The following is a 27913-nucleotide window of genomic DNA, read 5'->3' as shown; positions in this document are numbered from 1 at the left end:
AGAGTAAATTATTCCAATAATTTTCATTGTTGCTGGCAATCTGGCACATCACAGTCACTAAGATGTCTACCACTGAAAAAAAATACATTGTTGCTGCCAATCTATTTGTAAAATACGAGCGCTCGTATCAAGCCTATAGCTAGCTTAAGACTGATGAACAAGTTTCACTTAATCTAACGTTAGAGCAAGTGCAATAGTATAGTCAACTGCTAGCTACAAATTATTTATAACCAACTTAATAACCAATTTATACAATAGTTATATACTACACAGCTAATATTCGGTCCCACCTGTCATACACACGCGTGTCTTAGGGACTGTGTTGCAGCTTGCTATAAATCTATAGCTCGTTGTCCTTCTCTCTTCTCTCTTATCACTTTAAAACATACTTATAACTGGTTTATAGTCTGCTATTATACCTGCTCTTAAGCTATGTTCACTTCACACAACCGCTGCATATATCTTTTTTCGCCTCCATTATCACAAATAAAAATTAATTTATAAATAAAACTTATATATAAGGTCAACAATAAGCTATAATAATAATACAAAATAACTCTAAATTTAATATTAAAATTTTAAATTTTGGCTTATAAGCTTAAACGAAAAGATAGGGTGTTCAACAAAATCATTCTAAGGTTGATGCAAAAGTCAAATACAGCAAACTTCGTGTCATCCCAGCAATCTACCAGAAAAAACTAAAAGCGATTCGATCAAACTAATCCATAAACAATTGGCTGAGACCTGAGATACTCGTCGAGGTGGTAGTCTTTTTCTCTCATTCTCTATCTCATTTTAATTTTTCTCCTGCATCTTTGTCCTCTTCTTGATTTGCAGCCAAGAGTAACCTAGAACCAAATGAATCATCACATCAGGATAAAGATTAAAAAAGAAAGAAGAGGAAGAAGAAGGAGGAGGATCACCGTTTGGCTTTTTACATTAAAAAAATTCAGAAATGATTTGCAAATAAAAATAATCTATAAATAAAATTTATATGTGTATTTCTTAGTAATCTAAAAGTAAAGTCTAAAAAATAAACAACACCCCGAAAAGTTAATTCTAAATTTAAAATTAAATTTTAAATTTTGGTTTATAAGCATGATTAGAAATGAAAAGATGGGAACGGACGAGAGAAAGAGAAGTCATGGATGCATAGCTAAGCATGGTTTGAAGTTTTTGGTGCGATTGCATATTCGTGCTCGTGCAGTTGACACGGCCGCGTGAAGCCGCGCACGCACGCCGCCCTTGGAGAAGAAGAATAGAACGATTCATTTGTAATCGTGACATCTGACAAGTGGCGTGGGGGTAGGCATAGAAAGCATGATTGAGGTACTATTTAAAAGTAGGAATTTATTAGGAATGTAAGAGGAAATAGTTTTATTTTTATTTTTTCCTTAGTTAGAAATCCCTAATAAAAAGATTATCAGGATATGCAATTGATGATGGTCGGATGAAGGTGAGGTACAAATTCTACTGTGTTAAATATACAGTACTACTTATGTCTCTTTCCAGAGGTAGTACGAATTCATTATCACATTAATTTAAAAAAGAATTAAAATATAAAGATTATAGTAGTGACGATTAATTAGATATACAATGGAGAATATTTTATTTTTATCATTAAAAAGTTGATTAATTAGCTTTACAATGGAAGATATTTTATACTATGTATTATGGAGAAGCATGGTTAGAGCATCTCAAAGAAGTAAGTTAAATCTAATTAGTCAAATAGTCTTTTGGCTAGCTAGCCCAAAAAAATTGACTAGACATATCTCTTATACATCCAAGAAACCACGCAAATCCTGCTATCAATGGTTCAATTTTTAGTGATCCAAGTGACAGGTGAGTGGAGATGCAGGATGGCCAGCTAGTTTAGCTAGCCAGCTCATTTCACTACTAGTAGAATACTTATCCGATCCAAATGGAGATTCCCATAGAGTTTTTTTTTTTTATTGCACTAGCTAAAATAGCATGATAGCTAATCTTTTGGAGATGCTTTAGTGTGTTGTTAGAGTAATCCACCCACTAGAGTTGGTTGTATGGTTAGCATGATAGCTAATCTCTCGTACTGCCTCTGTTTTATATTGTAATGTCTAGATTTATTAGCATCATATGAATCTAATAAAGGCTGAAATATCTTACATTGTGAAACGGAGGGAGTAGATGTGTGTGCGTATTTAATCGTTTTCTTGCTAGTTATCAACTACAATAAAAATTGTGTTTTGAAACTAATTTAGAGTTAATTCATGAATTATTCGGAAAGTGGCATTAAATAGCTTCATATATGAGTTATCTAATCCCTTGTTTGCACATCATTCTTTTAACAACATAAGTCTAGGGTTGACTGGTCACTATAATTAGTGCTATTTCATGACTTCAAAATTCGTGAGAAAACAATGGCAAGTGCTCATTTGGTTACTCCTCACACAACAATTCTCATTCAAAATGACATCTTCAAACTTGTTGCAGAATGTAGAGGCATCATCAGCTGCAGCAAAGTGGCTTGACACTTCCACTGACTTTCTTGATGCTCAATAAATTATTAGTAATTAATTAAGAGCCATGACGTATAAATAAGTCAACGATAACGCTCGCTTTGATAAGGGTTTGACCACGGTGGATTGATCAGGAGGCGATCACCTCCTCCACGAGCCGCTCGAACTCGGCCATGGCCCGCGCCGGCAGCCCGAGCAGCACGCGCACGCCGCCGCCCTCCTCGGCGCACGAGAGGAACAGCGCCACCTCCCTCTCCGGCAGCGCGGCGGGGCCGTACGCCGCGGGCGGGCCCCAGCCGAAGTCGGCGGCGCGGAACGGCAGCCGCGACCACGCCGTGATCAGCAGCGTGGACGCCAGCGACGGCCGCGCCCGCGTCGCCTCGAAGTAGTCCACCGCCGACCGCATGTACGCGTCCGTGACGGCCTCCGCGGCGCCGCGCACCAGGCGCACGGCGCGGGGCAGCGACAGCTCCCCGGCCGCGCACGCCGCGCTGGTCAGCACGATGGCGTTGCCGAAGTACCCCGCGGGGAGCGGCGGCGTGAACCGCGGCCGCCCGTCCACGGCGAACAGGAGCTTGCTCTGCCGCCCGGGCCCCATCCCCAGCGCCGCCGTGCGCGCGCTCCACACGAACCCGGCGAGCGCCTCGAACGTCGTGCACGCGCGCCCGCCGCCGCCGACGCTGCCGCCGGCCGCGGCGAGCGCCTTGACGCGGGCGACGGATGCGGGCGTGAACCGGAACGACCTGTGCAGGAGCGGCTCGGCGCCGTCCTGCGCCGGCGCGCGGCCGTCGCCGTCGTCGATCTGCGCGAACTCGTGGTGCGGGAACGCCACCTGCGGCGGGTCGCGCGCGCGGAGCACGGCGCGGTCGAGCGCCGGCGGGACGGAGAGCGACACGCCCCTCGCCGTCTCGCCCCAGGAGTTGACGAACTGCATGGCGCCGACGCCGTCGAACATGCAGTGGTTGATGGCAAGCCCCAGCACGAACCCGCCGCACTTGAACTTGGTCACCTAATCCATCACCATTGATTAGTACACGCAATTAACTTTCGTTACCCGTAGATGATTATGAACAAAAAAAGGTAATTAGTGCTGCCATAATGTTTCAGAAAAAATTTATAGAAAAAATTCTATAATTTTTCAAATAATTAGTTCGAAAAAATAGTATACATGGATTTGTATTAAAAAGTACTCTCTTCGATCAAACATATTTGATTTGGTCAATATCTAAAATCCCGACGATTAGTTTCGTGTTATAATAAATTTATAAAATCCAATATGTTTATGATATTATGATACTATTTTTTGGGAAAATGTATGTGTATCCATTGTCTTCAAACTAAGTATTTAAGAAATTATCGATTATTGAAATTTAAAAATTTTAATCAAATTTTATACTAAACAATAAATATTTTTATCAAACTAAGTATTGTCATAATATCATTAACCTATCAGTATATTTTTTTTAGAAATTCGATTCAAACTTACTCTAAATATCAAATATTTATTTCCTCCGTCCAAAAAGAAAAACTTTTATTTGTGTAACTGCTCATCCAGTTATCAGGATTAATTCGATTCTTTTGACGTAGGTATTAGTGCACGAGTGATTAGGACAAAATGGTTAGTTAAATGGCTAATCACTACTAGTGGCGTGTACGTGCCTGGGCGGCAAGGAGAGGCATCTCGAGGACGTTCTTGGCGCCGGGGACGCTGTACACGAGCTCGCCGAGCACGCCGGGGTCCGGCCGGGTGATGTCGCCGACGTCCGCCATGGCGCAGTCGGCGACGGCGTCGACGAACACGGCGCCCTCGCCGGTGCAGTCCACGATCAGCTTCCCCTCGCGGCTGAGCGCCAGGCGGCCGGCGAGAGGGTAGTAGTGCACCAGAACCCTGGACAGCGACTCCCGCAGGGCATCGCCGGCGGCGTCGGCGGCGCCGCCGGCGAAGCAGTAGACGGTCTGCACGATGACGGCGATGTTCTGGTCGAGGTTGGAGAGGTAGTAGAGCCCAGCCTTGGTCTCCGCCGCCGGCGCCACCAGCGACGGCTCCCCTCGCTTCACTCCCAGCTCCACCACGGCGGCGGCTTCTTGCCCCTGCATCCACCACCACCAGTACCACCATGCATCACTCTAACACCAAAAATGGTGGCAAAAAAAGCTCGATCAGCAATCGATCGATGCACATGCACTGCGTACCATTGTTCGAGCTCGAGTTCTTGGAGTTCTTGGAGGAGGAGGAGCTTGGGTGTGATCTTGGAGGAGTCGGCAATGGAGATGGCAGGTGCATGTATAGGAGAGGGTGGTGCAGAGAGTTTCAAGCCTACCGGTGTCATCGCCGGCGTGTGCAGGCAGGCTAGGGTTGGTTGGGACATTTGGATGGAGTGAGCTAGCTGCATGGCCAGGCCACTGATCCTCAGCCCAAACACGCCGGTGTTCCGGTGGGTAGGAATCGAGTCCTCCTGCAATGTTTGATTGTATTTCCGATGATTGCGTGTTACAATCGTTTTGCTTACGTTTACGAGCCAAATTTAAATTTTTGACCTTAAATTTGAAATTAATTCTATAGTTCTTTTCACCAAAATTTATTTTTTTGTCTTAGCTTTTAGATTGCTAAGAATACATATATAAAATTTTTATTTATAAATTATTTTTCATTTATAAATATAAAAAAACAAACAATCAGCAGCGAAAATACAGGTAACAGTAACAGAGACGACAAGAACTCAGGACAGGGCTTTGCTGTGTTTTCTGTGCTGCAATTTGCAATTGATTGTCCAGGGACTCTGGAAGCGTATTCTTTGGCAAACCGAATGGGTTACACATCATGAGCAAATTGAATGGATTAGAGTTAGACCACCTAACATGTATTCTAGTCTTCTAGATGCAAGGGCAGCGACATTTCCAATTTAATCAGACAAGAAATCAATTCATGGATAATTCACGAAGATTAGGAAAGAGAGCAGACTGTACTTGACCATCAACACCACACACATTACTCGATGCTAGATGAAGGAAGCTGTAATTACCTTGCCAGGTTAACACTGTGGGTCACATACATTACACGAAACAGAGTGAACAACAGTACAGTACAACACCCTAAGCTTGCATCAGGTCAATTTAGATAAATTCAAAATCACTTCGAAATTTTTTAGTTTCCAAAAACATCGCATCGAATCTTTGACACCTAAATAAAGCATTAAACATAGATGAACCAAAAAACTAATTACACAGTTACGGAAAAATCTTGAGATGAATCTTTTAAACCTAATTAATCCATGATTAGCCATAAGTGCTACAGTAACCAACATGTGCTAATGATGAATTAATTAGACTTAAAAGATTCGTCACGGTTTCTAGGCTAGCCGTAAAATTCGTTTTTTCATTTATGTCCAAAAACTCATTCTGACATCCGATCAAACATTTAACATGATACTTTCTCCCAAAAATTTTCTCAATCTAAACAACACCTTTCCCATCCGTGTTGCCCCAGAGCCAACACCACCTTAACTGCAGCAAAACCCATCCGTGTTGCACCAGAGCCCAGAACAAGATACCTGTACCTCTCCTGAAGTACAGGCATCTTTTCCTCAAGAAAGACTCCTCCTGGCACGGTGGGCAGATAAGAGTTGACACACGAACCAAAAATGCCAAATTCACTGTTTTACATGGATAAATGGAAGGAACAGGCAAAGAATTATTCTGCATATTACAGTCAGGGACTAGCTACCTAAGCAAAGTTATAACAGCACAGCTATTGTACATGACCAGCAACTAGACTACAAGTCACTACAAAAGTCAAGCACAACAACTAGGTGTGTGTGGCTATCAAATTGTTAACAACCTTGTACTACCCAGGTCACCAGTTCGTTGTTGCGGTGCCCTCATTGTACAGACCGAACACTGCCCAAACGGTAGTGTTGGGCATGAAAGTCCTGCAATCCATAACACTAACATAAGTGATCATCACATCTGGTCTGCTGAATCACTTCTCATCACCATCTTCCTTCGAATTTTCATCTTTAGTATTTTTGTCTGCATCTTCTTCAGCATTTTCTTCCTCACCTTCCTCATCGTCAGACATACTATTTATTACTTCCTCGATGATGTGTTTCACCTCTGATTTCCTATCCATGAGGTCCATCTTAAAATGAGTACCTACAGTGGAAATAATAACCAAATATATCAGTGCATTCATGGGTTAGGAATATCTGTTTAATGTGCCATTATTTTCAACTACATCAAGGATATGCCCAAAAAAAAAGGAAACAAAACAGTACCTAATTGTCGAAGAATGTCTGCCAATGTTGCCTACAAGATAATAGAAACAAACAATAGTAAGCATACAATGCTTATTTTAAAAAATTGAACTAGTTCAAATTATAACCACTCGCTTACAGTATTGAAGTCCACTTCCTTCAATATGTCACTAACAACAGCATGCAGCTCTTCAGTGGTTGGAGCAGCCCCAGCCTCTGTACTGCCTTTTCCCTTTCCTGTAGAGAAGAGATGAGAAAGAATATTGAGTATGGATGACTATGGTTGCAAAAGTATACAACATAAATGAGCATATGCTAGTGACTCTCTCTTGCATGTCACCCCCAAATGGCTATTTAAACAGAGGTAGTACATTACAATGTCAGGTCACCCCATAGCATGCAATATTATATTCAATCTACCAGTCTCAGAACAAACAGAAATTTGGCCATGGACTTCAGACCGAATTTGTTTATTTTGTTTCTAGGTGTGTAGACTTTAGACCTGAAATTCACAAGATGGTAGATGCATATCAATATTGTTTTTTAGAGATTTTTGTGTAACTACTTGATTTGGTTGTTATCAGAGGAGCACTATGCAAACAAGGCCACATGCAGTTAAGTTGTACAAATCCAAGCCCCCATGATCCAACAGTTATAGTGGTTTATTTCAAGCATATCTTATAAAATGTATTCTGAAAAATCAAAATAAACCTTCCAGCAGAAATTGGCTGGAAAAGAACTACAGGAATGTGTATTTAGTATGATAGACACCAATTTTCATAATCATAAATAATATAAAAAGGGGTAGGAATTATTAAGGTGGAGAAACATTAATAACTGATGTCATCTAAATGCGCTTTAGAAACGTATTTAAAAATGAAATGTTGAACTTTATTGGGTTCTACCTTTATTTTTAGTGGTTGTCTTGGCAATATCCTTCTTCCGTGCCTTATTGTTAGATACACCAGAATTATTGTTCTGGCCTTCTTTTCCTTCATCCTTTTTGGATTTAGTAACCTTCTTGCTGGCTTTATCTACAGTAACATCACTCTCCTTTGAACTCTTTGAGACCTTTTTCCCAGCTCTTTTACTTTCTAACTCAGCTTCTGGCTCATCTTCAGTGTCTTGAGAAGGCTTTGTCACACCTTTTGCAGGTTTTGTAGAAGCCTTCTTGCCAGATGCATCATTTTCTTTTGCCTTCTTTGTTTGTTTATCATCTGTTGGCTTTTTCTTGGCTGGAGGCTCATCAGGTTCTTCATCACTCCCAGCATTATCTTTTGCTTCAGAATCCTCATCATCTTCCTCGCCCATTGATACATCCTCAGAACCAGCAGGACCCTCATCATCTTCATCATCATTCTCTTTAGCAGATTCAGCTGATTGTTTTCGACTCTTTCTCCTTTTCTGTTTGTAAATACACAAACATCAGGAGTTGGTACAGATTAAGCACTAACAGTAAAGAGGATGGCTGCAAAAGGCAAGCTAAATAGTTTTGCTTGATTATTAAATATTACTATTGATAAATTTTAAAACTAAAGCTAGCATCTAGTCAATACATCCTATATTTAAGGACACCACTTCATGTGACCCTTTTTTTTCCTAGTAAGTCCTTTTATTTTCTTTGTTTAGAAAGGCATAGACAATGTTGGAGTATGGAAAGATGGAAATGAAGAATATAGACCACAGAAGATTAGACACCTGACCCAAAAAGAAAAGGGAAGCAGAAATTAAGTGCTCAGCTATAGTACAACAAAAGCTGCTAATAAACATAGCAAAATTAACGTTCTTAAGTATTAAGTATTGTGTAAAACAATCAACAAGGTGATTTAAGACTTTGCCTAAAAACAGGTAGAAAAATTCACCACAATATCAAAGCCTATTGGAAGCATAGATTAAAAACCAGACTGAACCAGCAGTTGACCGGGAAAAAGGAAAACCCTATGTCAGGAGGATTACCATCGCAAGACATTGGATGCAACCAAAGCAATTGCACACAGAACCAGGCGGCTTTACTATGTATAAAAATGAAAATTCGAACCATGACATGGATATGCATAGCCAAGGTGACTCACTAGCCCCATGTTGCACATGCGATGAAGCTAGGTTTGCTGGAAACCTCACCTTTGGCACACACACCTCCCTATCATTCAAAATCACAACTCCACCATAGTACTGTTCTCGAACAGCTCTCGTTCTCTCAACTCCTACATGTTCCTTACAAAACCCACCAGGATCTACTGTTTTCCACCAGTAAAGAATGATGTGTAAATCCTGCAAATAATCTCCAGCGTCTGCAGGCCCAGATCCAAAGAACATCAATGGCCCTTCACCATGAACATCAGAACTGGACTGGTTGCATACTTGTGCGACCGTTTTATACAATAGTTCAGTGGCAGCTCAGCTTTGCGGTGCTAAATCTCATTAAAGAGCATTCTATTAGGCTAAGATCCCATGCATGTTGAGTGCGTTCAGAAGACTCTAGCTGAAAACCTAAAGTCTGCCCTAGATTTTAGGCTTTTTTTTTAGCCTTCAGTTTTATGTATTTTTTCATATGCGCCAGAGTTTCTATTGCCATTCAGTTTAGGCGTTCAACTTTCCTTATTTTGGCACTTCCGTTACAGGATAATAATCACATGCATTTTCTCAATTATCCATGGCAATAACGACAAATTATTTGCAAAGCAAAAATAGAAAGCACTCAAGCGCATGGTGTAGATGAAAGCACTACATGAAATATATGACTCCTTTTTCTTATAAAATAGTAGATGAAAAATAATATAACACTTTCAAGTCACTTGGCACCAAAAGTTGTTACCTTCACTTCAGAAGCACCTTCAGCAGTTGTCTGGCCGTTTCCTTTAGACCTCCTTCCACGTTTCTTCCCTTTCTGCCAGGGCAATGAAAATTAAAGATACTTCAGCCTGTGATGCACATTGTTGTGCTAAACCTACAAGAGCAAACTTAGAATTGACCCTCATCCATACCTTATCATCAGTCAGAACCACCTCTCTAGTGATGCAAGGTGACTCCAAAAATTCCAACAGTTTAGCAGAAACTTCCTCCTGAAGTAAAACAGAACACACTGTTGTTGCTACAGGGTCTATTACTTGGAGCGTAAAAGGAAATGTAGCTCAACCAACTTACCTTCTTTGTGGTTGCTCTGGAAACATAGATATCAAGGATTTCACAAAAATCCAGCAACTTTTCCTTGTTAAATTTGTCAAGCTTTTCCTTTATCCTGGCCCTTTGTTTTTCCTGGTTAAGTTGGCAGGCATACCAAAAAATAAACAGCTCAGCATAGACAAACAAAAATATTTTTCTTGTTTCAGATAGTATGTCATCATCTCAAATACACACCTGATTGTCAGTCCAAACAAAACCAGAAAATTGGGATATGTTTCTCTTCAAGAAATGGACCTGCAGAGAATTAAACACAGTTAACAAAGAAGATGAGCAAATTAAATTGAAGCTGGACAAGGCATTCAGAAGCCTTACATTTGACTTCCTTCCATACATTAAAACATGAAGACTTTGGAGATTCTCATCCACCTTTCTTTTGGACAGCTTGAATTGAACTGATAAGAGAAAGAAGCAAACACACAAATAAAAAAAAGAATATAGAGTAGCATGCAGCTAGTACCCACCAGAGTATAAGCTACTCTAGCAGGCAACAAAAGCAGTAGTGCAATACTATTTACTCCATCCAAGGAGTTGGTAGTTGCGAGAATGTGCTGCACACGCTCATCTTGATTTCAAAGTTGTTTGTAGGATCTTTCTGTGTAAGCAAGTTACTACGTAAAAATGCATTTTTAGATTTGAGCAGCTGCTTCTTTACATTAATTGTATTTTTGGAGCTTACAGTGCATATATATAGGACCTATGGCAAATTGCTTCTAGCATCAGAAAACAAATAGGGGAACTTCAAGAATGTAAAAGATGAGAATATATTAAGTGATATTAAACAGCACACAAATCTAAAATTTTGGACATATAACATATGGTCTATACATTTCAGGAATCAGGGAGGGGGGGGGGGGGTGTTTTCAATACAGGAACATGCATTTTCAAGAAAACATAGGCACCAGATACGTGAAATGGAATAAGCCATGCAGATTTATTCTTGAGGTCATCTGGTCAGATAAGCTAAATTGCAGGTGTAGACCAAACTACATAAAGGTAACAAACACATCAACAAGCTACATGTGACTGTGCAGTCCCTGGATTCTTTGAACAGTTCAGGTGTTCTCTTATTCTGCCAGTCTACATTTTATTTTAATATACTAAAATAATTTTTCAAAAATAAGAACGCATGATCATCTAAATGTTTGTTTCCTCTGATGGCTTGTTAGGCACACTCGTTTCTGCTTCTATTTTAGTGCATCGAAAGCACTCGGTAAAAGCACATGATCTGACAACAAGCATTTAAATCAAATGTACACGGTAGGATAAAATAGGAAAACAGACAGGAGAATGGTATCATCACGGCAAAATGCAAAATATGGGTTTTCTTTTCTTTCATAGATCCATACCAAAATTAACTCGCACAGGTGCTTCTTTTAAAATTAAAATACCAGGTAGATCCAGCTTTTGCTAATGAAACTTTCAGCAAGCAACAGAACATGTATAGCAACAAAGCAACACAACATTCATACCAATACAACAATATTCTCAGACTTAACACCGGCACAACCAAACATAGCCATCGTGAGTCTAACAGTCTAGGCAAGTCTAAGTGGCTCGTGACCATTTTTAAAAAAGAAAAAGAAAAGAAAAGAAACGGCCCAAACAAGCTACTGACAACAGCAAATCAGGAGTTTGAACGGGGAAAAGAAATTACCATTGGGAATGTCCTTCAGCTTCGATCCAGATCCCTGCAACAGCCAAGAAAGCATCGAAAGAGAGATCAGCAAATGAACAAGCAGCAAGCTCCCAAACCTCGAGCATGAACAAAAGGAATATGAAGAAAGAAACAAAATTTCACCGGGAAGCTCCGGCGAACATACAAGGAACAGCCATTTCTAGCGCCATACTCTCAAGCTTTGCGACGGCACAAGCAGCACCGCCCACGGAGGCAACGCCATCCCGGAAGAACAGATCAGGTTACGGCAAAGGCGAGCGAGAGGCGAGAGCAGACCTGGAGGATGGCGGGGGACTTCTTGGCGGGGGTGACGCGTGGGGCGAGCTCGGAGTAGCGCTCGACCGTCTTCCTCTCCCTGGAGGGCCGCTCGACGGCGGGGGTCGCGGGCGCGGGCTTGCCCGCCTCCGCCTCCCCCTTCCTCTTCCGCCGCCCCCGCTTCCGCCCGGGCTCCGGCTCTGGCTCCTCCTCCTCCCCCTCCCCCTCCCCCTCCCCCTCCTCCTCCTTGGGCCCGGCGTCCTCCTTCTCCTCGTCCTTGGCGGCGGCGGCGGGGGGATCCGCGGGCGGCGGGGGGGAGCCGGGCTTGGCGTCGGAGGCCATGGGAACTAGGGTTTTAGGGGAAATTTTTTGGGAGGCGGAGCGGGGGAAGCGGAGAGGGGGGAGGGGGTGGGGGTGCGCGTGAAATTTTTCGGCGGCGCACGGTATTAATGGGTGGGATGAGATTACAAGACATCGCTCGGTCGGAATGGGTTGGGTTGGGTTTGGTTCGTGCGCGCGCTCGGCACGTTCCCATTCCGTCTTGGTGTTTGACCATTTTGCCCTTTAGGATTGTTTCGATCATGTTACCATGATATACCCTCAATTTTTTAATCCTTATAAGTTAAATTTTCAATCTTAAATTTAGATTTGATTTTAGAGTTTTTTAACCGATGTTTATCTTTAAGCGTGGATTTTAGATCGCTAAGAATATATATATATATATATATATATTATTTTTCGTTTTCAAATATGTCGTTTTATATGAAACACCCAAACAATCATCCTCTTAACTATAAGATAGCGAAATAAAAAAAATGTTAATTCTAAGAGCGGCAAATTCCTATATAATTCATAAACATTGTGATATTTGGGTGTTCAAGAGCGATGGTTGGGAGTTATTTTCTTCGGCATATAAAATAAAGTGACTTATTATCATATTATTAATTAAGTATTAACTATAAAAAACTTTAAAATGATTGGTCTAATTTATTAAGCAAATTATATATACACTTTTAACAAAAACATGTCGTTTAAGAATCTAAGAAGCATCATGCGCAATTGCGCAAAAGATAAAGGGTATAAGTTTGAAAAACTGTGCAGATGAACACACCCTTGGTACTTGTCTTATTAGTTATTGTGTTTTGAAATATCTCTAGGATTATATTTTTTTTGTTAATTTCTATGATTTTTCACTAATTATTATAAAAGCAATCAAGTGTTTGAATGGGAATCTCGACAATTTAAGTAACTAAAAGACAATATTCCAATTAAACCTTATTAACTGGTAAACATCATAGAAATTCTTACATTTTAAAACATATATGGTAGTTTTGCAGCTAAACTTTTTGACTTTTTTCAGTTATATCAGCATGCGAAACCTCAAAAATATGTAGCTATAACACTTCATTGGGGCAAAGGTTTTTCTTAACAAGTTTTGTAAAATATAAACCATTTAAAAGAATTTCCCTTGTGTTCCTTTTGTAAAAAAAAGGCGAGACCTTTGAATTGAAAGTCTAGTAGAAATTTTGGAGAAAATGTAAAATAAGATCAAGCTTCAAAATCTTCATGCCTCTTTCTCTAAATTGTTTTCTCATTTTCTCCTGATGTTCCATGTATATTTAATTTATCTTTTATTAACAAGATGTCTCATTTTAGATGATATTGGTTATGTTTTTTTGGTTAATAAAAATAAAAGATTATCTGATATTTTAATAGTTAATTAATAGTATAAACAATTAAATTAACTAGTATGAAATTAAAAATTTTAGTCTATAGATGCGAGATGTTGATTTTCTATATAGAAAAGTTTTATAAAAAATATTTTATTTAACGGTTCGTGGAACGTAGGAGTAATATAGGAGCCCAGCACTTACCCAGGTACTAGCCCATTTGGTTGTTCGAATCTCTCACGGAATGAAAGAGACCACTGCGATCAGATGAGCATCCATCCATTTTCGGTTCAGATGCCAAGCATAGCGAGGGGGCACGATGGTAAACAGCGGCGGCAGCACGGGACCACGGGAACCGCTTTCGCGCGCGGCAGGGCGAAAAATGGCGTCCGACGCGACCAACCCACACCCACACCCACACGGGCGCGGCCGGGAGCGACGGTTCAAAATTTTTGGTTGGCCACCCAAATTTTGGAGCGGCCGCGCCTTCCTTCCTTCCTTCCGCCCGCCGACGCCCGTTGATCCGCCGCCGACCGCGCAGCCGAAAATTTTCCCCCACAGCCCGCGCGCGCCACCTGTTTTCGTGTCTTTTTTTTTTCTTTTTTCTGTTGGGCCTCCTCTGATTTTCCAACCCCTGCTCAAAAGCATATCCCATCGTTTTGCTATTTAAGAAGAAAAGGCGAAAAAGTCTTTTTGCAAATTAAAAATAATTTATAGACAAACTTTTATATGCGTGTCCATATCGATTCAAAAGCGAAAGTTATTAAAAAAACACGAGCCTAAAGTTAAGTTTAAAAATCCAAATTTTGGCTTATAAGCAGATGTGACTGCGAAACGATGGAGCCCCTCGTCTTTTAGCTGTTAAAAAACTTATGTAAATTCGTTTATTAAATGTTATAGAATATATGCGTTGTTGGTGATTTATAAACAAATCTGGCAAAACAAAATACGGTGAGAAAATATCAACAGTAACTGTAAATTTAGGTTTTGGAATTCAAATTTTGGTCTTGAAGTTTATACCCTATCGATTTATTTTGTTTTCGTTTGCTCATTGGGCTTTTGAGGGTTTAGGCACCGTGGGGCCTATTTCGTTTTCTTGGGATATTTTGCTTTTACGCGTGTTGATAAGGGTGGTGAGGAGAACAAAACTCAAAACTCGTGACTCTTGGTCATAATGAGTCAAATTGAACTGAACTTTTAAGCTCACGAATGACTCGTTTAACTCACTAGTACAAAACATCACAGCATTATATACTAGCACTCAATGTTTTAGTTACATACAAACCATTTGCATTTTATTAGTTCTCATAGTGTATATTATTATGTTGGTATATAACGAGGTGGTAAGTATTAAATGATATTGACGATATAAACCAGGAATAACTAATTACTGAGCTTAGTGTGCTAGATTGCGATTTGAGCCAAAGTAGCCTTTTAGCTCGTTAATAAGGTTAATGAGCTTAAAGTGAACCTTTAGCCCCTACATGTAGCTATTGTTCCCTCAAAACATTCTTAAAAAGTATAATTTATTTGGATTACTGGTAGTATAATCCAACATATGCACCAACTCGAGTATATACCATTCTATTTGTATGTGTGTGTGGTCAAACATCAAGTTTGTTGAACTATGGGCAGATATAAAGTAAAAAAGTTGAAGTTGTCTCATGTTGTATGTATATACATGTCCGACACTAATTTACAAGTACATACTTGTGCCACGATGTCAACACGTGGTAAAAAAATTGAAGTTGTCTCATGTTGTATGTATATACATGTTCGGCACTAATTTACAAGTACATACTTGTACCACGATGTCAACACGTGGTACGGCTTCCCCACCTTAGGAAGCGTGCGCGCAAAAGACAAGGAAAAATATGGGAATATCCTTTATCAAACTAACGCAACCATGACCATTTGAAACAAAAGATTACACCTCAGTGAATTATATGTATTTTTTAACCATGCAAGTTTTGGAGGAATTTTAACATAAGATGTGACATAATGGAAAATTCCATTTAAGTCTATATTTTTCCGTGCCATTACTCCCTTCTCCCATGGTCAATTGAAATAATCACATGTTATTTCTTTTATATTTTATAATCTGCTATTTTACACCTACGTTCCTATAAAAATCATTTTTCCTTTCTATTTACCCATTTTTATCGATCATGTGCTTTAAAGGAGACATAATATTTGGAAAAAGAATCTAAAGACATATTGTTTTCATGGCGCATTCAAGAGAATTAGAAATATATATGAGACAAAAAATGATTGAAATGAAAAACATTAGTATCCACAGGATCTTACACGAAAGGCCGAGATGGAACGATATCCTCCATCGAGACCTCTTTATAAAGCCGGACGCCGTCGTCTGCATCGCTCGTCTTCCTTCCTACGGTTACTCCCTTGTGCTGCCACTTTGCTTGCCCACCGTCACTACCGCCATGGTAGGTGCCCCGACCTCACGCGATATATGGAATGCAATTCGGACTGAATAGCTATGGGGGCTGATCCGTTTGTGTTGCGCTACAGGCTCCGAAGAGAGGCACCAAGGCCCCGATCCGGTGAGGAAGAAGGCGGTGAACCCGTTGTTCGAGAAGTGGCCAAAGCAATTTGGGATCCGCGGTGCACTCCAAGCAAAGAGGGACCTGCACTGCTTCGTGAAGTGTCCCAAGGTGGTGCGGATCTAGCGGCAACGCCACATCCTCAAGCAGCACCTCAAGGTGCCCTTCTCTCTCAACCAGTTCACCCACACCCTCGATAAGAACCTCGATCTGTGAACTCATTGTCCACTACGCCCGATATCCACTTCTTCACTAGATGTATGCTACTGTACTAGTTATACCATTTCATTGTGGTTGGAGTGCATATAGGTTTAACCAGTTTTTCGAGTTAATTGTTTGGTTTAGTTTGTTCAATGGAGAAGCTGAATTTCTGGTCAATCCTCCAACTAGTTTATTATATACCCACTTCTTCTATTCATCTAGTTGTTGTGCCTAGTCCAACTGTTATGTGATCATGTGGTCAATCCATCAACTAGACTATAAGATGTTTATTGGGTGGATTGAATTCATCGACAATGTGCCAATGTGGGCGTGTGTATTAAGTGTTTGTCCTTTTACTTGATTTGCCATACGCCCACACCAATAGCACAACGTTAGCTGTGGGCATTTGAGGCTGTGAGTGATGACTTTTGCCTCTATTTCTAAAAATTGGGTTGATCATGTTGCTTGACTAGCTTGCTTTTGTTAGTGTAACAGCCCACCCTCCAGAACCGCGTAGCCCAGCCCAACCGACGGGCAGGCCCACTTACAACATACCACCCCACTTAAGAATTTGTCCTCGCTTCGTGTAAAAGGGTCAACCCAGGAGTGATATGGTTAGAGGAATGATGCCTCATAAGTTGGTTTCGTTCTTGCTAAACCAGCAATGTGGTACTAAATACACACATAGCTCGTATGGGTCACACAGGCCATATTGGGCCAGGATGTCACAATCAGATAACAATACTAAGGTAGTAGCCCAATTGCCTCTTTTTTAGGTCCTATGCATGGGCTAACTTACTGTAACAGTGTCCCTTTCAATAATTGTATGGTTCATTTTCATGGTTTATATGTTTTTGTTGATTTTTGTATAGAATTGATGACAATGTTTGTGCCTTTGGACAATGTTTTTCTTCACATCTCATAGACATGTGCTTGCAAGCTAAGATTTTATTGGTACTACAACAACTAATCTATTCAGTATGTTGTTGAAGTACCAGACTAAAGACAAAGCTGCTAAGAAGGAAATGCTTTTGAAAGAAGCACAAAAGGAGGCTGAAGGGAAGACCGTTGAAGTCAAGAAAACAGTTGCTGTGAAGTATGGCCTTAACCATCTGACTTATTTGATTGAAGATGTGTGTTTTTGTTAGTGATATAGTTGCTACTACTTTGGCCGCGTTCGATAGGTAAGATAAGTTATCTTATCTTTCTCGTTTTCCACACGCACATTTCCTACACTGCTAAACGGTGTATTTTTTGCAAAAAATTTCTATAGAAAGTTGTTTAAAAAAATCATATTAGTCTATTTCATATTTTTAATAATTAATAATTAATTAATCAAGTATTAACTATTACCACATTTTCCGCGCCGGATAAGTTAGCTTATCCAACAACCTAACGAACGCGGCCTCTATGTAATCATGTGTTATTTTACTACATTTGAAGTCTTATAGTTTTATGTGTGCCAAATAATCGATTGTTGTTGTTCTCTCACCTTTAGAGCAAGGCCCAACTTGTGGTCGTTGCTCGTCGACCCCATTAAACTTGTTGTTTGGCTCCTAGCCTTGTGCAGAAAGATGAAAATCTCGCACCCCATTGCCAAGGGAAAGGCTAACCTTGGATATGTATGTCTAGTTATTTACTTTGCTCTTAGCAATGTGACTATTCTGCTTACCTCTGCACATCTCCCTAATATACAACCTGCAATTCTACATTAGCATATCGCACACGAGAGGATTGGTTCCGTCTTGTGTTCAACAACTATGAAGAATTAAGATAAGTTGGGATTCAGCAAAGTCTTGGAGGCCATTAAGGTAAGTATCTAAATAACTTATGCTCGTCCAGTCTAACCAGTTGTTGTTGTTTATGACTCTAGACCGACACTTCTACCTCACTCGCAGGCAAACTTCAATGACAAAATTGATGAGGCCAGGAAAAAATAGAGTGGCAATATCATTAGCTCAAAGTCACATGGCAAGACCAAAGCTAAGGAAAAGCTTCTCACTAAGGAAAGTTGCCCAGAGGATGACTTAGAGAACCATGCTTGCATCACTTGAAAATTGTGTATCATGGTTGTTACTAGGGGCACGTTGTGATCACATAACCTCACTCTAGAGTGCAATATGCTTATAGCTATTCTGAATTTGTGGACCTATCATATTGATTAAAAATAGTAGTTTTACGTTGTGCAATTATTATAGCTAGCTTGTGTTCCTGTGTAGTTTAGAGCATAAAATGAAATGAATTGTCGTATGGAAGCAATCTCTTCACTGTTCAGTGTGGGCTAAATTGGCCCCATGTGTTGACTATTGAGAGTGTTGTGTTTTTTAAGGACAACTTCATTTTTTGATCTGTGTATCACTTCCCCACACACGAGTAATGACAACATTTTCACCATCAATAAAAATTAAAATAAGCTAGCTAAGTTCATGTGCTTTGCTATGGATACACATGAATTACTTGTATGATAATATTGTCCAAAACAAATTAATTATGAGTTTTTTTAATAATTTGACCTAAGCGACATGTTTATTGTTTTTAGTGATGTGATAATATAAAACCAACACAAAGTAGTATGCACAAGAAAATAGAAATGGTGATTGCAAATTTGCTATTGCAAGGGATCCTTTGAAACAATGGAACATAAAACAAAGTACGAAATATACGAGCTTCCCATAACCATACCCACTATTCCGAGAGAAATGGGTAACGCATTTTTTACCCTCCGTTATCTATTTTATAAATGAAGTATAAGATATAAGAACTACCGATAACCATACTTAGGAGTGGTAATGGGCCAAGACCATTGGGTTCTTTCACAATTCTATTTAATTCTTAAAAAAAATTAACTTAAGATTCTATACAATTTTATTTTTAACCCATTTTAAACTAAACCCTTAAATTTTATAGACAAAATAGTTAAATTCATATCACCTAGCCATACCCACAATCTCAAGGGAGAGAAATGAGGGAGTTTACTAAGAGCATCTCCAAGAGGAGTCCTAAAAGCAAATATTGACATTCTAGTTCCTCCCAACAGTTGCCCAAAACAACTCCTAATTTTTAGCATTCCCAAATATTAGCATTCCGTTAATCAAATATAGGCCTCCAGGTGACATCCTCAATCCGGAAAATCACGCCACATTTTCCTCTCGTGCCAACTCACAGACCACGCAACCGCAACCACGCCGGTCTATATTTCTAAGCCATGGGGATCTGATGATGTGTGGGGGCGATGCATGTGTGCCTGTATTTGGGTTCAGCAATAATCATCTAATCTAGCTCCTCCTTCTTAGATTGACTGAACGATTTGATTAACTAAATTATTAATCAGCTCCGGGTGGCGTCACTGTTGTATCCTCCATGGCTCGAGCACTCAGGAACATGTGTCCAATCATGTCTACCTGGCTAGCCAATAAATTGTAAGATTCAGTTTTAGAACTTCTTTTAAAGAAAGGGTTAATTTTTAGACCCAAAATCTTTTTAAATGATCCCAATACTAAGTTTTTAAGAGTTAGATATTAGCATACTCCTGCCGAGGCTATGCCAAACCAATCTTATGATTTTATCCCCTCGCCTCTCCTCTCCTCTGCGCCCCCTCCTCTCTCGGGATCTCTGGTCTCATCATCATCCCCCATTCCCCCTCCACCAACGCAGCGCAACGCAACGCAAACCCATCGTCCGCCGAAACGCACCCTCCCAACGCAAGCCCCACCCAACGCTCCTCCTCCTCCTCCTCACACTCTCCGGCGACCCCGACCCGCGCCCCAAACCCTAGCCCTCCCCCTCCCCTTCCCCCTCCCCGCCGCTTCCACGCGCCCCGCTGCTCTCTCCCTTCCCCCTCCCCTCCTCGCCGCCGACGAAACCCTAGCTCACCCCACGCCCCCGCGCTCGGATCCAGAGAGGGGAAACGACGCCACCCATGTCGTCGGAGCGGAAGCTGGATCGCTTCGCGGCGCTCGGCAAAGGTGAGCCCCCCCCGCCCCCCTCCTCTCCCCTGCGGGAAGAGATGGGATCTCCGATCTGCTCATCTGCCGCACCGTCTCCATCCCTCTCGAGCGGGGGGCTGTGGCCGTGGGGGTGCTCAGATCTGTGTCACTGTGGCGTGGCTGCGCGGGTTCGATTTGATTGGTTTGCCTTGTTTGTTCCCGCAGATGTGCTCTCTCTGGGGATCGAGGACGACAGGGCCGCCGCCGCCGCCATAGGTTTCGTCGACGAATCCAAAGGTCCGGGCCCCCCTTCCCATCCCACCACCACCCGCCTCGTCCCTCACCCGTCCTCGACGGAATTGTAGCATATAGGGCAGCCTCCGCTTTGGTTCCTCCTCACGTACGATTTGGTTTCTGGATTGGATACTGTTCATCTCTGTGTGCACGTGTGCATCCTGTGTGTCAGTGTGTGTGTGTGTTGTCTGCGCGGACTGAACCACGCTTGCGTGCTTGCTGCTGGGAGTGGAGTGTGTGGGGAGTTGTGCGCCAGTGGCTCTCCTTTTGTGTGAGATGGCATGCTTTTGCTAAGTCGTTGACCATGAAAATCTCTTGCCTACGCAGATCAGCAGCACCTGGAAAACAGCATCCCTCTGTCTCCTCAGTGGCTTTACGCGAAACCAACTGATTCAAAGGTTTGTGAGGGAGTCCTAACCAAATTTTCTCATCTTGCTGCTTTCATTTTGGTCAGAAGTTTACCTGGGATTGTATTGATTGCTTGTTGCTAGAAATATTCATTGATGACGTGAGATGCTTGTTTGCAGATTTTGGCACCTCATGGTTCCTTGCTTGACCCTTCTGAAAAAGAAGTGAAGATGCTGGAAGGAGCTGCCGATAAGAAAGAACGCAGGCGGAATGCGTTTGATGCTGACAGCAGCCTTCGTTGGCTAGAAGAGGAGAGGGAAACAAGTTTGCCTGGGAGGAGGGAGCGCAAGAAGGAAGTGGACCGGGATATGGAGACTCGTAAAAATGATCGCCGATCTGATAATGTTCCTGTAAGGGATGGCAGTGATTCACGAGCACCTTCATCTGAAAGGTGGAACGATGGATCCACCCGTGTTTCAGGGAATGAAGGGCGGCGTGATGGCAAGTGGTCATCAAGATGGGGGCCCGATGACAAGGAGAAGGACTCCAGATCAGAAAAGAAGATTGACGCAGAGAAGGACGAAAGCCACCCTGAAAAGCAGTCATTTACTACTGGAAGGCTGCTGCCTGAGACAGACTCTCGTGACAAATGGAGACCTCGTCACCGGCAGGAGAGTCACTCGGGTGGCACAGCAACATACCGTGCTGCTCCAGGATTTGGATTGGAGAAAGGCCGTGCAAAGGAGTCCAATGTTGGTTTTTCCGCTGGTAGAGGCAGGGCCAACCCCAATCCGGTTCCATCTTTTACCCGACCATCTTCTGCTGGACCAATTGGTGCTCCTGCCACACGTGGAAAATGTGCAGCGTCTGCTATTAGCCGCTTTCGCTACCCACGGGGTAAACTTCTTGATATATACAGGCAGCAAAAGACATTGCCATCCTTTGATGATGTACACTGTAAGCTGGAGGAAGTTCCTTCTGTCATACTATCTTCTCCTGCCAAGCCTCTGGCCTTTATTGCACCTGATGCTGATGAGGAGGTAACATCTTGGTTGCTATTCGCCTTACTTTGTGGTGTCTATTCATTTGTATTTTTATGTCTGTTTGTATGCATTCTTATGTGCTCGTACATTTCATAGGCTGGTAGGGAAGATATTATGAAGGGTAAGGTCATCAGCAGTGAAGTAGTCAATACAACTGGAATGCAAAGAGATCGAAAAAAAGAGATTGAAGGTATGTACATCATAGGAAGCTGCATGTGGTATTGTGGTTATTATTGATGTAGATCTAAAAATGAATACAGTACTAGAAGCCTGTCGTAGGGTTTCTTTTCTTTCTGGACATCATCTGAATCTAACTATATTTCAGGGTTTGTTTCTGGTATTGATGGTAAGAAGGATAAAGGCTCTGTTGCTTTTAGTGGATTGCTTCAGGAAGAATCTGCCACTTTAATCTCAGAGAAGGATGCCTTCTATGATGGTGGGGTGATCTCTGCTGGTAATATTACTGTGGAAAATACACCCAAAAAAGAATCTGGGCTTTCTGGCATTCGGGAAGATATGAAATTTAATGAAGTCAACTCAAGTACTGATCTTGATCTTGGTGCAAAGCTACCCAATGACTCAAGCTCTCTGTTTCTTGAATCACCCTTTGGGCATATTCAACAACCACCTGTGCTGTACCAGAACAGTGAGATTGATACAAAAGCTAGTGGCCAGGCTAGCTATCCAGAGGACTTGACTTTGTATTATCTGGATCCCCAAGGGGGCATGCAGGGTCCATTCCTAGGTGCTGACATAATCTCTTGGTACGAAGATGGATATTTTGGTTTGGATTTACCAGTGCGTTTGGCTAATGCTCCAGACGAATCTCCTTTTCGACCACTTTTTGAAGTAATGCCACACCTTGGACAAAAGCCCCAACCTCTCCCTCCTGTATCCCATGGTGAAAGTAGTGAATCTCCAGATTCTGTACATAATAGTTTTGATGAGAAGATTCCTGCTTCTGGTTCTTTTGGGAAGAATGATCTAACATCTAAACAGGATCCTGAAAGTTATGCTGTTGATCTTAAAAGAGGTGAGCATGAAGCACCTGTTCAGTCACATATGAGTTGGCCTCCTTCTCTTGAAACAGAAAAGAACACATTAAATGTTGATGTCCGCCAGCAGCACATTCCTGAAACAGTGAGTCAGGATGCTGAAGGTTAGTTTCCTTGTTTTTAGATCTCCAGGATCATCTTTCTATCCTTTATTTCCACTTTGCAGGTAATGCTCATTTTTTTTTGTTTTTACTTACCGCAGAAATTTTGTACACAGCGAGGCCCAATAGCAGCACTGGCCAATCTCTGCGGGATCTTGAGAGTGACCGTTCAGATTTCCAATTGGCAATACGTGATCCACATGCTGCAGTGGGAGAAGCTAAATTGCCCAAGCATGATGTTCCCCGAGAGAGCGAGTTGAGCCCTCTTGGCTTGCTTTGGTCTGAGTTAGAGGGAATGCACCCGAAGCAACCTCTCTCATCTAATGTACTCGGTATGAATGACCGTAGAAATCCCAAGCCTACAGCCCCTAAGGACATTCCACCTGTGAACATGAGGCATGGGCAACTTGGCAGGATGAATGAAGCTCCTGTTGTTCGAGATGAGTGGCCTGCTAACTTTGGGCGTCTGGACAATGTGACTGAGACAAACATTTCAGGACGACTTGCCCAGCTTGAAACTGATTTGAATCATTTGAGTATGGACGAGCAAATGCTTCTCCAACAGATTCGGAGGGAGCAACTGCAGCAGGACCAGTTGATTCCTCGTAATAATCTGGAGTTTCCTGGACCATTCCCTGGGCAGGTGTTTGATTCTTTGCACCAGCACAGGCAGTCTATGAATCAGCCTGTTCCTGAGGTGGAGCATCTTTTGAGAGTCCAATTTGAACTTGAACAACAACAGCGCCGCCAACAGCTCCAGCAAGAGCAGCACCAGAGGCAGCTGCAGCAGCGCCAAGCCCAACTTCTTCAGCAGCAGCAACAACAGCAGCAGCAGCAGCAACAGCAACATCTGATTTTTGAGCAAATTTTGCAGCAACAGTTGCAGGCTTCAAATTTTGGACCAACTAACATGGTCGATCAAGTATTACTTCGCGAACATGTATTGAATGACCTGCATCACCAGCCCCACCATTTTCAAAGGCAGCATGATGCAGCGATTGAGCAACTCATTCAAGCAAAATTTGGGCAAGGTCTTCAAAGGGAGCATCACAATGATCTGATGGATGTTCTCTCACGTTCAAATCAGAGGCAAATGCTTCCTTTGGAGCAACAAATTCTGTTAGGTCTTCACCATGATCAGCTCCAGTCACAACAGTTGGCCAATGCTCTGCGTCAACATGCAGGTAGAGAGGAAGAAAGACATTTAAGTGGGGGATGGCCAATGGATGAATCTGGTCATTTTATCCACTCAGGAACCAGTCCAAACCAAGGACATGCCTCTAGACTAGGACATTTTGATCTCTTGCAGTCCCTTCAGAGATCCTCATCGATGGAGCAACATGAACATCTTGAGCGGAGCTTGTCTTTGCATGAGCGGTTGCATAGAGGAGGTCAAGGTATGCACTCCCTTGAGCGATCTGGCTCTATGCCTGGTGGTGGTCCCCCACTACCTAACATGGATGTTGTAAATTCCCTAGCACGCCATCATGGCCTTGGTCAGTTAGAAGTACATGGAGATTTGTATTCTCTAGGCCAAATGCCTATGGTTCCTTCAGCGGTTCATCCCCAGCAACACCGGCTTCAGGAGCAGCTTTCTGGTTCTCACATGGGAAGGCTGGAAAGGCACTGGTCAGATGCCAATGGACAATTGCAAAACACATTGATGGAACCTTCACGCATCAACCAGTTGCAAATGGAAGCACAGAAGCAGCGAAGGAATGTGGAAATGAACCTTGCCGCTGACAACCCACATGCATGGGCGTCACTTCGGAATAACGAGAGGAACACAGAGCAAGATTTGAGTGACATGCTGCATCAAAAACTAGTTCTTCAATCGCAGCAATCCCTTGGTTTTCCTGATATTCCAGTACCGGCATCATTTGGACGGAAAGACCCTTCACTTTTTGCACAGCCTGCTGCAGATAACCCTTTAAGACCACCTGTGGACAGGTTGTCTTTTGATGATCCTCTTGCAGAAAGGTCTCTTTTCGCAAAAGCAGGGCAGACAGGACAGGAGGGATCGGCAAATTTAGACAGTTTGACTAACAGTATTGAGAGCAGTGGAAAGTTGAGCCTGAGATCAAGCTCAGGATCAATGCTTGATATTCAAAGGGGTGAATTTTCAGGTATTATGGGGGGTGGTGCATCAGGCAATCAATTGGTTGGACATACCAATGAGGTACCCAGAGGAAAAAGGCAGGGTTCCAGTGCGAGCTTGGTAGCGGATGACACTAATTTTGCTGAAGACGCTGGTAGCAACTGGTATTGTTCTTGATTATATTACTAAGTGCTGTTTTTAAGCTCTACGTTTATATACTTCTTTTAATTTTCTTACTATAAAATTACATACATTTTATATTTGTTCAGAAAGACTACAGTTGTGGTGGCAGTGAATCTACCAACCCACCTATTTCCATTGTAGTTTTTACATATTACCCCTTCTTAATACTACATAACAGCTAAATCTAAACAGATGTCACATAAAAAAAAACTAAGGTGAGTATTCTCTACAACAAAAAGTAGCGCAACCTATTTCATGGAAAATATGCTTTTATTTACTTTAGGCAATGTTATGATACTTTTCCTTTTAGCTGTAGCAAAGAACGGTCATTTAGCTAGTATCTGACACAAATGTCCAAGTTTCTTATTCTTGTTACTGCATTGCCTCATTGTAATCTGTATTGTACTGCCATCTTTTGAGAAGTGCCATGGCTTATAATCATGCTTTCCTCCAATTGTTATGACGAGAATGCAGCCTTTATTTCTGATCATTTTGATGTCGGGCTTCTAAACCTGGTGTGTTCCATATGCAGGCCTGACACTACCATGTCGAAAGGGGGCACTCATTCCTTGCTGAAGCGCCCAGCAAGCCAAAACAGTGCTGCAGCTCAGGCAGTATCCACGGATCTGTCCTCAACCATTAGGCTGAAGAAGGCAGGTCATGCATCTTCTGACGGTACGCCTTTGCAAACTCTGCTTGCTGCAGTGGAACTGTTCATCTTGTTAGATTAAGAATGCCAGAAAGTATTAGAAAAGAAATATAAAAAAACTGTAGGGCGCACCCTTCCCTGATATGGTTTTGTTTCTCGCCAGTAGTTTGTAGCAGAAAATTGATAGTATTGATAGGGCACTACAGTATCTCCTAAAACTTTATGCTTTCTGCTGGTACAATCGGAGATTCAAAATTCCTATGGGTTACGTCAGTTACCTCCTTCGCGCATATTGTTGAGTAACTTGACTTCCTGGGTTTGACGTAGCAAATATGTTCCTGTGCAGATCATAAGTTGGAATCAGGAGTCACCTTGGCTGCCCAACCTGTGGATATCCCTGTCTCCTCCAACAAAGAGACAGGTTCTTTCATCTCGCCATCGGGAACCAGCGTCGACGGTCCGTCCTTCAGGGAAATGGTGAAGAGCACGAAGAAACCCACCTTGCAGCAGTATGATGCATCTGAATCCGCAGATGGCGGCCCGGGCGGCAAGGGTGCAAAGAAGAAGACAAAGAAAGGAAAGCAGATTGACCCTTCTCTTCTTGGCTTCAAGGTGCACAGCAACCGCATTATGATGGGCGAGATTCATCGCCTTGATGATTAACATGAAGTGTGTTTCGCCATTTTGTGTTGTGTACATGTCCATCTCTTTGTAGCGATGCAGAAATTTTGTAACATTGCTGTGGAGGTCATCAGATCATGACTCCTCCCCTCTTTTTTTTTTTCCCTTTAATCTCCCTCCACCTTTTGTTCATTCCTTTAGCCATAGGATACAGAATTAGTCAGAAGATGAAGTTGAAACTAGGGAGGATTTTCTCTTTTTTTTTCCCCCTTTGTGTATCTGTGCCCTCAGGTTTACAGGAGATTGTACAGAACAATGCAAATGGTCAGCATGTTCCTTGTACTTTTTTAAAGGGCTTTTGTCCTTTTTAATCGACGGTCTCTCTTCATTCAAAGAATCAAAATTTATGGCTGCTGGGATCTTTGGTGATGATTTTGAGGCCATTTTCAGGGATCCTTTCTGGCATTAATTATATACTACATCAAATGTTTTAATGATATCATAAGAATTTAATTAGAAAAAATAAAAAAAACTATTTTATTCCATTGAAAGGCTCATGGGGTTGTTTCTAAGGAAATAAAAGTCGAATGAAAATCCATTAAAACCAAACATTCATTTTATTTATAATTTGTATGGCATATTTAATCATACTCTCGTGCAGAAATTTAATGGTCCATCAAGTCTATAAAACTGACAAATAAAAAAGAGCTCTGAGAGATCATTTTAAAATTAGAACGCTGATGTGTCACACTTGAAAAATGTGAAAAGAAAGGGTGGGCCACTGAATAAGCTAATTATCAGAGTAATGAGCAGTAATTGTAACTGACTGGGACGATGCTTAACTTCCCTCTTGACATATGGGCCTTGGCTGTGAGGTTGACATGATGTCAGGATAAAAGAAAAGTAAATTAAACAAGTCAACAGATAATCTTCACTGTCTCTGTATAATCAGATAATCTCATGATACTTTACTATTACCGTTGATAATTACAGTTGGGAAAGGAATTAATGTTTGGATAGTGACCAAATCCATCTCATCTGGATCAGCATGCTAATTCCTTCTCTTTGAAAACAAGAAGAGAAATATTATCTTTCCAAAAATAAGTATTTCTGTAATTTTATAAATTTCCATCGTTCTAGAGTTAATCGGATGCTTAGAATTTTGTTAATTAGTTCAAAATTCAAAATTAATATTGAAATGACGAAAAGGTAATTTTTATCCTCTTCTTGGTCTATCATAAATAAAATAAAATAAAATAAATTATATTTTTAGAAAAGAAAAGAAAAATAGTTGTAGAA

At 41.7% G+C, this 27913-nt stretch overlaps 3 protein-coding genes and 1 pseudogene across 4 annotated transcripts; 2 read left to right on the top strand and 2 right to left on the bottom strand.

Moving 5' to 3' along the window:
• Positions 1-2329: 2329 nt before the first annotated feature.
• LOC121056739 (omega-hydroxypalmitate O-feruloyl transferase-like) lies at positions 2330-4826 on the bottom strand. Its single transcript, XM_040530031.1, has 3 exons — positions 4689-4826; positions 4155-4586; positions 2330-3504 (listed from the first exon to the last, which is right to left on the bottom strand). The coding sequence occupies exons 1-3, from the start codon at positions 4689-4691 to the stop codon at positions 2626-2628; spliced, it is 1314 nt and encodes a 437-aa protein (XP_040385965.1). The 5' UTR covers positions 4692-4826; the 3' UTR covers positions 2330-2625.
• A 1280-nt stretch (positions 4827-6106) lies between these two features.
• LOC102714340 (protein DEK) lies at positions 6107-12244 on the bottom strand. Its single transcript, XM_006646565.3, has 11 exons — positions 11883-12244; positions 11586-11619; positions 10244-10323; positions 10106-10165; positions 9893-10003; positions 9733-9810; positions 9564-9635; positions 7654-8152; positions 6888-6985; positions 6770-6800; positions 6107-6647 (listed from the first exon to the last, which is right to left on the bottom strand). Exons 1-11 carry the CDS (start codon positions 12201-12203, stop codon positions 6475-6477), a joined length of 1557 nt encoding a protein of 518 aa, XP_006646628.2. The 5' UTR covers positions 12204-12244; the 3' UTR covers positions 6107-6474.
• A 3554-nt stretch (positions 12245-15798) lies between these two features.
• Positions 15799-18350, top strand: LOC102714065 (annotated as a pseudogene).
• Positions 18351-20081: 1731 nt separating this feature from the next.
• On the top strand, positions 20082-27027 carry LOC102713792 (protein ESSENTIAL FOR POTEXVIRUS ACCUMULATION 1-like). 2 transcript variants are annotated; one of them, XM_015843710.2, is made up of 9 exons: positions 20082-20261; positions 20448-20519; positions 20844-20914; positions 21044-21904; positions 22004-22097; positions 22233-23066; positions 23165-25325; positions 25877-26019; positions 26340-27027. In XM_015843710.2, exons 1-9 carry the CDS (start codon positions 20216-20218, stop codon positions 26654-26656), a joined length of 4599 nt encoding a protein of 1532 aa, XP_015699196.1. In that variant the 5' UTR covers positions 20082-20215; the 3' UTR covers positions 26657-27027. The 2 variants fall into 2 exon arrangements, with proteins under 2 accessions (XP_015699196.1, XP_015699197.1); XM_015843711.2 differs by having other exon boundaries at positions 23180-25325; positions 26340-27001.
• Positions 27028-27913: the final 886 nt, after the last annotated feature.

This window comes from Oryza brachyantha, chromosome 1 (assembly GCF_000231095.2).
Source record: "Oryza brachyantha chromosome 1, ObraRS2, whole genome shotgun sequence".
In the NCBI taxonomy this organism is placed as follows: domain Eukaryota; kingdom Viridiplantae; phylum Streptophyta; class Magnoliopsida; order Poales; family Poaceae; genus Oryza; species Oryza brachyantha.
The sequence above is the reverse complement of the archived record's forward strand: the minus strand, read 5'-3'. Positions and strand labels throughout refer to the sequence as shown.